The sequence below is a fragment of the Rhinopithecus roxellana genome, chromosome 5, assembly GCF_007565055.1.
Source record: "Rhinopithecus roxellana isolate Shanxi Qingling chromosome 5, ASM756505v1, whole genome shotgun sequence".
Taxonomy (NCBI): domain Eukaryota; kingdom Metazoa; phylum Chordata; class Mammalia; order Primates; family Cercopithecidae; genus Rhinopithecus; species Rhinopithecus roxellana.
The window spans coordinates 79,401,636-79,415,026 of NC_044553.1; the positions used below are offsets into that span (position 1 = coordinate 79,401,636).

At 46.8% G+C, this 13,391-nt stretch overlaps 1 protein-coding gene across 1 annotated transcript in view; it reads left to right on the forward strand.

The window, feature by feature from the left end:
* The first annotated feature begins 320 nt into the window (after positions 1–320).
* Positions 321–13,391, forward strand: part of PTPN9 (protein tyrosine phosphatase non-receptor type 9) — a 111,929-nt gene continuing 98,858 nt past the window's right edge. The window contains exon 1 of the mRNA XM_010381893.2: positions 321–1,045. Within this exon, the coding sequence (XP_010380195.1) occupies positions 983–1,045 (63 nt within the window). The 5' untranslated portion in view covers positions 321–982. The remainder of the gene's footprint in view (positions 1,046–13,391) is intronic.

Consider the following 13,391-nt stretch of genomic DNA (forward strand, 5'->3'; position numbering starts at 1 on the left):
TGCAAGCGACAAATAGATGAGGATTGTGGGTTTCTCACGCATAGGTGGCAGCGGCAAGTTAACACCAGGAGAGGTGCCAGTCAGCAGATAATTTGCAAACGAATGTATTCTCCTCCTCCTCCGAGGATCTGAGCCTCACGAAATACACTCTTTTCTTCCTTTTTCTCCCTCCCGCAGTCGAGTCGCTTTCCGTCCAGCTAGGGTCCCCTCCCCGCCCGGGTCCCTTCCCCCGCCCGGGTCCCCTCCCCCGCCCGGGCTCCTCTCTGTCTCCCCCTCCCGGACGGCGTCCTAGCTCCGCCGGGCCCTCCTCGCCACCAGCTTGTGAATGAGACGCTCAGTTTCTCAATGGAGCCGCGGGGGGCTCCGGCGGCCGCGGGGCGGCCGCAGCGTTGGCCGTGAGCCAGGAGGGGGGCGCGTTTCCCTCGCTCCCTCTCTGCTCCCTCCCTCTCGCTGCGGCCGCCCGCGAGGAGCCTGGCTGAGGCAGCCGCGCAGGTCGCAGGGCCAGCGTCCGCGAGGACGGCCTGGCTGGGCGGCCCCGAGCGCTGTGGCGCTGTGGAGGAGCGGGAGTGCGGCCGAGGAAGCGGGGCGCCGAGGGGGCCGGCGGCCTTCGGGAAATTTCCGCCGACCCTTCGCTCCCGGCTCTAAAAGTTCCTGATTTCCAATTTCCTTTTAAATCCCGAGCGGCTGTTAGCTCTTCGCCTGCACCTTTTCTTCCCCAGGAGATAAGGGGGAGTGTGAGGAAAGGAGTGAATAATATAAAAAAGGATTTCCTCCCGGAAGAGAGCGGCAGTTCGGAGAGATTTTTCTTAAAGAAGCAGAAGCGACGTTTGCGGCTGCTGCAGGCGCCGGGCCCTGGCCGGCCCCACCATGCTCGAGCCGGCCCGGGGCTGCTGAGGCGCGGGGACGCGGAAGCGGAGGCCGAGCGTGCCGGGCTCCCGCGCTCGCTAGCGAGTTCTGTCCGCCCGGCGGCGGTGGCGGGGGGATGGAGCCCGCGACCGCGCCCCGGCCCGACATGGCGCCGGAGCTGACCCCGGAGGAGGAGCAGGTAAGCGGGCCCGAGGCCGCCACGGTGGGTGTGTCCGGGCCCCCGAGGCCTACGCTGGCCTCTGCCTCCCAAGCCCCGGCTCTTTGCAGCCACCGGCCCGCAGCGCCCCCGCTCCCGTGCCCGGCCCGCGGGCCTCACTCACCGGCGACCGCGCCCCAGGCCGCCACCCCCTCGTCAGTGGACTCACAGGACCCCGCTCCCGTTCCCGCAGCTTCTTTCCCCGAGGCTTACGGGCCTCAGACGGTGCCCTCCGCACCCCACCCCCCATTCCAGGGGCAAAGTTCTTTGGATCCAGGGGCCTCCTTCCTGAGGTTTGCAGAACGGCTGCTTGCCCCCGGCCGTTCCACTCCCTTGTAAATGTTTTCCGTGAGGATTTGTGGCTTTTGAAGGGTAGGAAAAGCCCCAGTTTGGGGGGTGCCTCCTGTGGGGATTATCTCCCTTCCCGAGGAGAGGGTTGAGAGTATTGGATGCGTAGATGCCCTATATTTTCAGAGGAGCCTCTTAGGTTTCTCAGGCCCACTTGGGCAGGTTCTGGAAGATCCAGCCCTTCTCGTGCTCCTAAAGTCCCTGGCCTTGACCCCCCTATTCAGCTATCCCAGACGGGGCGCATCTCCTCACCCCTGCTTCCCTACCCCCGTCTCATCTGACTGTCTCCATCTTTCTGAAGCTTACATTGAGCTCTATTGTTCCTTAAAAGCCTATGACCTTTAGTTCTCAGAAGGAAGTGGTTTGCTGTCTCATTTTGGGGGCCCTTGTAACTTTCCCTCCCGCACATTCCAGCTGCGGAGACAGGGACCACTCCTGAGGCAGATGGGAAGGTCTGCTAGCTTAGATTGGGAACCCTACGGGCTTTTCGCTGTCTCTTCCTTGGCAGTGCCTATACCCCGCCATAGCTGCTCGATTATAGTCATAGTCTGATTCCATGTTATAAATAAAAAAATAAAAATAAACATGAAAAACGAAAAAGGCAAACCATGCTGGCAACGCATTTCAAGCTCTACAGCCCTTGTTTCCAAGGACCACATTTGCTAGCACAGCCTCTAGTGTGAAGACAGTCTAGTTTTACAAACTATTATTGGCTAATGGGCTTGTTGACCTGATTTTTTAAAGTCCTTGTCTTTTCTCCTCATTTGTAGAGATGACATTTTTCTATTTGGCCTCAGGCCACGGTTTTGCCTTTTGACACCTGATGATGAAATCAGTATGGGAAAAAAATTTAAAGAGAATTCTGCTTTGTACAAGCAGTGGTAATGAATGTCCTGGTAACTGCAGTTGGATGTTAATAAAATCTAGTCAGACCCTAGTGCAAGCAGGTGGCCACGGAGCCCATCCTGCCAGAATTGGAAAGTACTTCAGTACTAACATAGGACGTGTTGGCTGATTTTAAAGGGACAAATCTCTTTCTTTCATCCTTTTTCTTGGGTCAGTCAGATTTCTGTTTTTAAGACTTAAAGGCATCAGTATTCTATGCAAATAGCATCCGTTGCAAATTTGAAAACTAAAACCAGTAAAAGTAAATATTAAAGTATTGATATTATTGACATAGTATTGGCTTTACTTTGTATATAGTGCATACACATATACAAATGTGTTTAACTAGTAAAAACCTTATTTTTTACCTTGACTTGAATGTGATGGACATTAACAAGGACTAGGATGGAAATGGCAAAATATTTATTAAAGGCAAGAGATTATGTGTCTGTGTGTTTTTAAAATCTTATCTCTTTTTTTCCTACAAAATTTATTTTTTACAAGCATTTCAAAATATTGAAACATAAAAGCAGTATCGTTCTAACTATGATAATGCCTGATGTTATCATATTCTAGTTTAATGTCACATAAGAGTACTCTCTTTTTTCTAGAGTTGGAGTTTCGTTTTTTTTTTTCTTTTTTTTTTTGAGAGGGAGTCTCGCCCTGTCATCCAGGCGGGAGTGCAGTGGCCTGATCTTGGCTCACTGCAACCTCCGCCTCCAGGGTTCAAATGATTCTCCTGCCTCAGCCTCCTGAGCAGCTGGGATTACAGGCACCTGCCACCATGCCCAGCTAATTTTTGTATTTTTAGTAGACATGGGGTTTCACCATGTTAGCCAGGCTGGTCTCGAACTCCTGACCTCGTGATCTGCCTACCTTGTCCTCCAAAAGTGCTAGAATTACAGTCGTGAGCCACTGCGCCCAGCTGGAGTTTGGGTTTTGTTGCCCAGACTGGAGTGCAATGGCGTGACCTCGGCTCACTGCAACCTCCACCTCCCGCATTCAAACGATTCTCCTGCCTCAGCCTCGGAGTATCTGGGATTACAGGTGCCCACCACACCTAGCTAATTTTTGTATTTTTACTAGTGACGGGTTTTCACCATGTTGGAGGGTGGTCTCCATCTCTTGACCTCGTGATCTGCCTGCCTCTGCCTCCCAAAGTGCTGGGATTACAGGCCTGAGCCATCATGCCCGGCCAAGAGTACTTTTTTTTTTTTTTTTGACAGAGTCTCGCTCTGTCGCCCAGGTTGGAGTGCAGTGGCATGATCTCGACTCACTGCAAGCTCCACCTCCCGGGTTCATGCCATTCTCCTGCTTCAGCCTCCCGAGTAGCTGGGACTGCAGGTGCCCGCCACCATGTCCGGCTAATTTTTTGTATTTTTTAGTAGAGATGGGGTTTCACGGTGTTAACCAGGATGGTCTCCATCTCCTGACCTTGTGATCCGCCCGTCTCGGCCTCCCAAAGTGCTGGGATTACAGGCATGAGCCACCGTGTCTGACCAAGAGTACTCTTAACTATTAAGATTTATTTAAAATATTTAAATTAAACGGCAGTTAATAAGTGTTAGCCTTATCAAAGTGGTCCTCATGGGAAATGACACATTCACTCCATAATGCTGCTCTATTGCTCAAACCAATTCAACATTCACTGGGAGTTGATTTAGAAGCTTGTGGCAGAATCTTTGAAATTTCTTCAGTGTGGGAAAATCCTTGTATTTTTTAGAGTTGGTTTCATTTTTGTAAATAGCAAAAAATCTTTTAGACCCTTATTTAAAGTAGGGGATCAAACTGGGTTTACACATTTTCATGCAAAAGTGTAGTGCACTTAGGCCCTTTTTGGCCTGTGTGAACAGCCTTAAAGAGATTTCTTTTCTTTCTTTCTTTTTTTTTTTTTTTGAGACAGAGTTTTGCTCTTGTTGCCCAGGTTGGAATGCAATGGCACTGTCTTGGCTCCCTGCAACCTCTGCCTCCCGGATTCAAGCAATTCTCCTGCGTCAGCCTTCCTAGTAGCTGGGATTACAGGCGCCCGCCACCACACCCAGCTAATTTTTTGTATTTTTAGTAATGATGGGGTTTCACTACGTTGGCCAGGCTGGTCTCGAACTCCTGACCTCAGGCAATTCACCCACCTTAGCCTCCCAAAGTGCTGGGATTACAGGCATGAGCCACTGCGCCCGGCTCCTTAAAGACATTTCGGAAGCAGAATACCTCCTGAGTGGTATCTCCTTCTCCTTCTGTACAGTCATATGAATCAGAAACCCAGTGTCTTGGACACTGCTATCTCTCTGCCCTTGTGTACAATACAGTGTTAGATTTTCCTGAATATATCTTGAATTCACTGGCTTTCTTCCACCATCACTGCCATCACCCTATTCCGAGCTACTATCCTATCCTGAGAGGACTTTTGTTTCCCACCTGATCCATCCGTATTCCAGAAGCCAGAAGCCAGAGTCCTATTGAAAATCTGATTTCATCTTCCCCTCAGCCTGCCTACCCCACAAAGAAGCATTCATAAAACTCTTTAGTGGCTTCTGGTTGCTCTTTTTTTTTTTTTTTGTGGAGACAGGATCTCACTTTGTCACCCAGGCTGGAGTCCAGTGGTGTAATCACGGCTCATTATGGCCTCAACCTCTTGGGTTCAAGCCGTCCTCCTGCCTCAGCCTCCCAAAGCTTTAGGATTACAGGCCTTGTCATTGCTCTTGAGATCAAATTACAACTTTTGAATGTAGGCGATATAGGCCCTTGTGCAGCCTAGACCCTAGCTGATTCTCATACTTGTCTCTGCTCCATGCACACTGCCTTTATAGTCCTGTGTTCTTGCCATGTTTCCTTCTGCTTACAGGGTCTTTGCAGTAGCTACTTTACTCCATCTGGAAACACCTCCCTTTGTTAACCTCTTCATCCTTCAGCTCTCAGGTTTCACCTCCTTGGAAGGCCTTCCTTGATTTCAGTTAGATTAGATTCTAACCTAATAGGTTCTCAGAGCAACATTTACCTGTCCTTCACATCACTTATCACAAGTTAACACTTATTTGTGTGATTGCATGACCGCAAGCAAGCTCTATGAGGGTTGGGACTATTTTCGCTTTTGCTCCCCATCATATGCACATTGCCTAGCATAATGACTGACATAATGACTGGCACTTACGGAAATACTTGCAGAATGAATGAAGAGTAGTTGTACTCCTGATTTGTTTACAGGCAGCATCATCTTCTTTCAGAGTGGCTTAAAAATAAGCACATTGCATATTTTGATATTTTTCCCCATCAAATGGCAATATATACTTTGACTTATACGCTATGTATGGGTTGATACAGTTTTTTTTTTTGAGACGGAGTCTTGCTCTGCCACCAAGGCTGGAGTGCAGTGGCCGGCTCTCAGCTCACTGCAAGCTCCGCCTCCCGGGTTCACGCCATTCTCCTGTCTCAGCCTCCCGAGTAGTTGGGACTACAGGCGCCCGCCTCGTCGCCCGGCTAGTTTTTTGTATTTTTTAGTAGGGACGGGGTTTCACCGTGTTAGCCAGGATGGTCTCGATCTCCTGACCTCGTGATCCGCCCGTCTCGGCCTCCCAAAGTGCTGGGATTACAGGCTTGAGCCACCGCGCCCGGCCTGATACAGTTTTTGAAAGTCATGATTACTTCTTAGTTTCATTTTCTGTCTAGGCATGTGTTGAACGGATACAAATCCTCATTTGTAACTTTGGTGTTTCTTGTTTTTTATAAAGCCTACAATTGGGCTATAAGGACAAATATGATGTTCTTGCTTTTAAGGAACTTGTATGAATAACGATCATAACAATATCTTTTTTAAACTCCTGCTTGGAGTCAGGCTCTGTGGTGGGCATTTCACATGCAATTAATCCTCCCTTCCAAGATTGGAATTACTACTCTCACTTTGCAAATAAGAAAACTCAGACTGAGAGAAGGAAATTGCCCAAGGTCACAGAGTTAGCAAGTTATGTAGCCATGATTTCCACCCAGGTCTAGGTTTTCTGCCTTCATTGCCAGTGTTTCCTCTTTTATAGTACATTACTTCCCATGAAGCCGTTAGCCAATTTACTTAGATGCCTAAGTGGGTATAAAATAGCCTATTTTGTGGGTTTTGGTATTGATATATGTGTTTGGTTTTGTTAATGCTTCTTAAAATATAGTTTGGAAAGTACAGAGGAAAAGATTTAGAAAGCCTTTACTCAACTGTATATTACCAGCAGAAACGTATTGTATACTCTGTGCAAGAAATTATGATGAAATTACTATAGGAAAAGAATTTGTTCCTTAAAACAGAGTTGTCAACTCTCCATTTCAAGGTGTGGTCACAACTACAGTAAAATTTTGTTTTCTTTATATCTTCTTGTTCTTTTGCACAAGAAGGCTTGTAAAAGCCTTTCTTTTTCTTCTTCTTTTCTTTCTTTTTTTTTTTGAGACAGAATCTCTCTCTGTCACCCAGGCTGGAGCACAATCTCGGCTCACTGCAACCTCCACCTTCCTGGTTCAAGCAATTCTCCTGCCTCAGCCTCCCAAGTAGCTGCGACTACAGGCATGCACCATCACACCTGACTAATTTTTGTATTTTCTTTTTAGTAGACATGGAATTTCACCATGTTGGCTAGCCTGGTTTCCAACTCTTGACCTCAAGTGATCCGCCTGCCTTGGCTTCCCATAGTGCTCGGATTACAGGCATGAGCCACCATGCCTGGCCGTAAAAGCCTTTCTTAATGGGCTGGCAGTTTGGCAGTGTGAAGGACGATTTCTACATATAAGTATTAATCTTTATTGTCATTATGTTATTGTGTTTTGAGATGGAGTCTTGCTTTGTTGCTCAGGCTGGAGTGCAGTAGCGCGATCTCAGCTCACTGCAACCTCTGCCTCCTGGGTTCAAGTGATTCTCGTGCCTCAGCTTCCCGAGTACCTGGGATTATAGGTAGCCTGCCACCGTGCCTAGCTAATTTATGTATTTTTAGTAGAGACGGGATTTCACCATGTTGCCCATACTGGTCTTGAACTCTTGACCTTAGGCAATCCACCTGCCTCAGCAGCCCAAAGTACTGGGATTACAGGTGTGAGCCATCTCGCCCTGCCAAGACTCTTAACTAGAACTCTCACTAGATTAAAATTCTGTGTAATTATAGCTGTTTAGGGTCTTTTGGTTTTGCAGGGATATCCCAGTGGTGATTGATAGGACAATAGAGTAGTTTTCTAAAGTACTTACGCTTCTATTAATATTTTTATTTTTATTATTTATTTATTTTTTTGAGACGGAGTCTTGCTGTATCACCAGGCTGTAGCACAGTGGCATAACCTCCACCTCCCGTTCAAGCGATTCTCCCACCTCAGCTTCCCGAGCAGCTGGGATTACAGGCGTGCACCACTATGCCTGGCTAATTTTTGTATTTTAGTAGAGATGGGGTTTCACCACGTTGGCCAGGATGGTCTCTATATCCTGACCTTGTGATCCACGCGCCTCTGCCTCCCAAAGTGCTGGGATTACAAGCGTGAGCCACCGCCAATTTATTTTACTTTATTTTTTAAATAATAGAGATAAGGTGTCACTATGTTGTCCAGGCTGTTCTTGAACTCCAGGGCTCAAGCAATCTACCCACCTTGGCCTCCCAAAATGCTGAGAGTACAGGCATGAGCCACCATGCCCAGCCTGAAAATTATTTTTTTGTTTTGTTTTTTTAATTTTATGTTTTTTCTTTTTTTTTTTTTTGTCTTTTTTTTTTTTTTTTCCCCTTTTTGTGGAGAACGGGGTCTCGCTGTATTACCCAGGCAGGTCTCGAACTCCTGGGCTCAAGCTATCCTCCCGCCTCTGCCTCCCTGAGAGCTGGGATTACAGGCATGAGCCACCGCGCCCGGCTTTATGTTCTTTTTTCAAAAATTCTTTTTTTTTTTTTTTTTTAGACGAAGTCTCGCTCTGTCGCCCCGGCTGGAGTGCAGTGGCCGGTTCTCAGCTCACTGCAAGCTCCGCCTCCCGGGTTTATGCCATTCTCCTGCCTCAGCCTCCGAGTAGCTGGGACTACAGGCGCCCGCCACCTCGCCCGGCTAGTTTTTTGTATTTTTTAGTAGAGACGGGGTTTCACCGTGTTAGCCAGGATGGTCTCGATCTCCTGACCTCGTGATCCGCCTGTCTCGGCCTCCCAAAGTGCTGGGATTACAGGCTTGAGCCACCGCGCCGGGCCAAAAATTCTTAAAGTTTATGTTATTTAGACCTTACAGTGTTGTAAGGATTAGTAAGGAGATGCATGTAGAGCACTTAGCACAATGGTTATATAATAAGTGGTCAGTAAAGTTAGCCATTATTATGATATTCATCATTGTTTTTTGTTTTTTGCTTTTTGAGACAGTCTTGTTCTGTCGCCCAAACTAGAGTGTGGTGGCACGATCTCGGCTCACTGCAACCTCTGCCTCCTGGGTTCAAGCAATTCTCCTGCCTCAGCCTCCCTAGTAGCTGGGATTACAGGTGCCTGCCACCACACCCAGCTAATTTTTGTATTTTTAGTAGAGACGGGGTTTCGCCATGATGGTCAGGCTGGCCTCAAACTCCTGACCTCAGGTGATCCACCTGCTTTGGTCTCCCCAAGTGCTGGGATTACAGGCATGAGCCACCATGCTCATCCTCATCATTTTTGAATAGCAAAAAATTTTAGAACCATGTTAGCTTAAGCCAATTACAAGGGGAAAAAATATTCATATCCACCCTGGGGACCATCACCTAGTACAGGTTCTTATGAATTCCAGAAAATTACTATCTTCCATTTTTATAGTGTAGTTTTCAAAAGCCTGTTCTAATTATTCTAATTGCATGGTGTGGTTTTTTGCTTTTTTTTTTTTTTGGAGATAGGGTCTTACTCTGTCACCCAGGCTGGAATGCAGTGGGATGATCATAGCTCACTGCAGCCTTGACCTCCCAGCCTCCCAGGCTCGGGTGATCCTTCCACCTCAGCTTCCCGGGTTCCTGGGACTACAGGCATGCTACCACACCCAACTGATTTTTTATATTTTTTGTGGAGGGGGGTTTTACCATGTTGCCCAGGCTGGTCATGAACTCCTAAGCTCAAGCAATCCTCCCGCCTCAACCTCCCGAAGTGTTTTGATTATAGGCATGAGCCACTGTGCCCAGTCTGGTTTGTATTTTTATAATGGAATCTTTTAAAGCTAAAAATTTAACTGCTTTACCGTGTACTTAAGAGATTTTTGGCATTTTTCCCAAGGGCAAGGGTTTTGTCCCATTTCTTGTGGCCAAGAACTTCCCTTTTCCCACAGTCTTACATGTCCTGTGGTAAATGTCATCTGTCTCCCCGGAAGTTACCATACGTCAAGGACCAAATGATTCATGATGTTAAATTGAGGCCTTCTACAGAGAGAAAGAAGGAAGGAAAGGTGAAGAACTCTTATTATTTTCTTTACTGCCGATAGTTTATGATATTGTATGTAGCAATTAGGTAAAATCTCATTTGGATGTGAGAATTTCACTATTAGTTACTGGTCAGGTGTGGTGGCTCATGCCTGTAATCCCAGCACTTTGGGAGGCCAAGGTGGGTAGATCACAAGGTCAAGAGAGCAAGACCATCCTGGCCAACATGGTGAAATCCTGTCTCTAGTAAAAATACAAAAATTAGCTGGGAGTGGTGGTGCACACCTATAGTCCCAGCTACTTGGGAGGCTGAGGCAGGAGAATTGCTTGAACCGGGAGGCAGAGGTTGCCTGTGAGCTGAGATTGTGCCACTGCACTCCAGCCTGGTGACCAAGCGAGACTCCATCTCAAAAAAAGAAAAAAGAAAAAACTTTCTGAGCACATCAAGAGTCTTGGACTTTAGTTTTGCGAGTATTAAGGGGCCTGGAGGTTTTCTCTAAGGAACCCGACCTAGTACTTATGAATGACTTGAAAAGACCCTCCTTTAGAAAGGAGCTGAACTGTCTTTTTTGTTTTTTGTTTTTTGTTTTTTTGAGGTGGAGTTTCACTCTTGTCACGATCTCCGCTCACTGCAACCTCAGCCTCCTGGGTTCAAGGGATTTTCCAGCCTCAGCCTCCCAAGTAGCTGGGGTTACAGGCACCCACCATCACGCCCGGCTAATTTTTGTATTTTTTGTAGAGATGGGGTTTCACCTTATTGGCCAGGCTGCTCTTGGAACTCCTGACCTCAGGTGATCAGCCTGCCTCAGCCTCACAGAGTGCTGGGATTACAGACGTGAGCCACCCTGCCTGGCCAGGAGCTAAACTGTTTTAAAGAGGTAAAAGTTAAGATTCATTGCGGGTATATTTGAGTTTCATTTTCTGACTTTTATGCCTTTATTATCTTGGAAAAGACATAGTAATTTTGGAATACTTAAACTTTATTTTCTAAATATTAAGCCCCATTTTATGGCAGTGTGGCTGGTCCATTGCAGTGCCAAGATTAGAAGTCATAGAACCTAACCCTGATTTTTTGTTCAGATACAACCTCTAGTGTAATATCAGCCATTTCACTGCTTCTGTCTACCATCCTGCCTTGGTATATCAGACAATTCTGGCACTTTCTTTTTCCTAATCAATTATTTTAACATTTTCCCCCTAAGCACACCTCCATATGAGATCTTGGTTGCTCTTCCTGACCACTAAAATAACCACTGTTTTCTATTCCTGTTCTTTTGGAGTAAGGCAAGATGTTCCTAGAAAAGGTAGTTTAGCCTACACTTCTCAGTGCTAGAGGGTCTGGCATCAGCACTTTTATATCTGATTTTGAAAAGGCCCCTTAGGAACTTAACCGAGTTAGTTTCTTTTTTTTTTTTTTTTTTTTTTTTTGAGACGGAGTCTCGCTCTGTCGCCCGGCCTGGAGTGCAGTGGCCAGATCTCAGCTCACTGCAAGCTCCACCTCCCGGGTTTACGCCATTCTCCTGCCTCAGCCTCCTGAGTAGCTGGGACTACAGGCGCCAGCCACCTCGCCCGGCTAGCTTTTTGTATTTTTTAGTAGAGACGGGGTTTCACCGTGTTAGCCAGGATGGTCTCGAACTCCTGACCTCGTGATTCGCCCGTCTCGGCCTCCCAAAGTGCTGGGATTACAGGCTTGAGCCACCGCGCCCGGCCCCGAGTTAGTTTCTTAAGCGTTTGGTTCACTTTTTAAAATTTTTTTAGTAAGAGACAGGGTCTCTCTCTGTTGCCCAGGCTGAAGTATAGTGGCTTGATCCTAGCTCACTGCAGCCTGAAACTCCTGGGTCCAAGTGATCCTCCTTCCTCAGCCTCTATAGTGGCTGGAACTACAATCATGTACCACCATGCCTGGCACTTTTTTTTTTTTTTTTTAATAGAGATAGGGGTGTTGCTTTGTTGCCCAGGCTGGTCCCAAACTCTTGGGTTCAAGCAGTCCTCCAGTCTCGGCCTCCCAAAGTGCTGGGATTACAGACATGAGCTACTGTGTCTGTTCAGCATTAGGTTGTTGTTTTTTTTTTTTTTTTTTTTTTGGAGACATGGTCTCAGTCGGTCACTCAGACTGGAGTGCAGTGGCATGATCATGACTTGCTGAAGCCTTGACCTCCCTGACCCAAGGAATCCTCCTACCTCAGCCTCCCGAGAAGCTGGGACTAAAAGTGTGCACCACCACACCACCATGCCCACTTAGATTTTTTTATTTTTTATTTTATAGAGACAGGATCGCGCCCTGTTGCCTAGGCTGGTCTTAAACTCCTGGGCTCAAGTGATCCTCCAGCCTTGGCCTCCCAAAGTGCTGGGATTATAGGTGTGAGCCACTGCACCTGGCTGGCATCAGGTTGTTAAGCATGGACATGGAGGATGCGGACAGGAGGCAGAGAAGCTCCAGAATTCATGGGAAACCTTATTTATTAAGGATTGGTGATCTCTTAGGTCCAAACTATAAAATGATAAGACCAAAACAGTAGTTTAGAGATGATTTTTTTCTTTAATTTCTGCTTCTGAGATAAGCATTTCATTTTTTCTCTGGGAAAGGCAGTTTCTGTAGTATGTACCAGTTTCCTCTGAAATACCAAACCCATCCACAACATACATGCACAGTACTTGTCTTTTTTTTCAGTGTAGGTAGCACAGGTAAGTTTATTGAATTATTCTGAAGCTAGAATTTATTTCTACAGTAAATTCTGGGCACGTTCTAAAGAAAGTCATCTGTGACTTTAGGACTGAAATGTCTGGGGATGTTCATCCATTAGTTACTTGTTCATTGCTTGAACACCTAGCTAATCTTTACCTTTGCATTTGTTTTAATGTGAATCATTATTACAGATACATGTCAGTATGATAATATGATGATATAATTCATTATATACATCATTATTACAACCAGTCTTTTAAAAAATGGGCTATTTAAGGCTGGGTGCAGTGGCTCACGCCTGTAATCCCAGCACTTTGGGAAGCCAAGGCAGTCAGATCACCTGAGGTCAGGAGTTCAAGACCAGCCTAGCCAACATGGCAAAAACCCATCTCTACTAAAAATACAAAAAAATTAGCCAGGGATGGTGGTGTACGCCTGTAATTGCAGCTGCTCCAGAGGTTGAGGCAGGAGAATCACTTGAACATGGGAGGCAGAGGTTGCAGTGAGCCGAGATCATGCCATTGCACTCCAGCCTGGGCAACAGAGTGAGATTCCATCTGAAAAAAAAGAAAGAAAAAAAATGGGCTATTTAGATTATCTACAATGATCATATGTTTCTATTGCGAGGCTGGAATGTGGTGGCACAGTTATGGCTCACTGCAGCCTTGACCTCCCAGGCTCAAGTGATTCTCCTACTTCGGCCTCCTGAGTAGCTGGGACCACAGGCCCGTGTCGTCATGTCCAGCTAATTTTTTTTTTTCTCATAAATATAGATAGGACCTCACTATCTTGCCTAGGCTGGTCTGAAATTCCTGAGCTGAAGCTATCCTTCTGCCTCAGCCTCCCAAAATGCTGAGATTATAGGCATGAACCACTGTGCCCAGCCCATATGTTTCTTTTCTTTTCTTTTTTCTTTTTGAAACAGTCTCACTCTGTCGCCTAGGCTGGAATGCAGTGATGTGATCTCGGCCCACTGCAACCTCCGCCGCCCGGGTTCGAGCGATTATCCTGCCTCAGCCTCCCACGTGGCTGGGACTACAGGCACCCGCCACCGT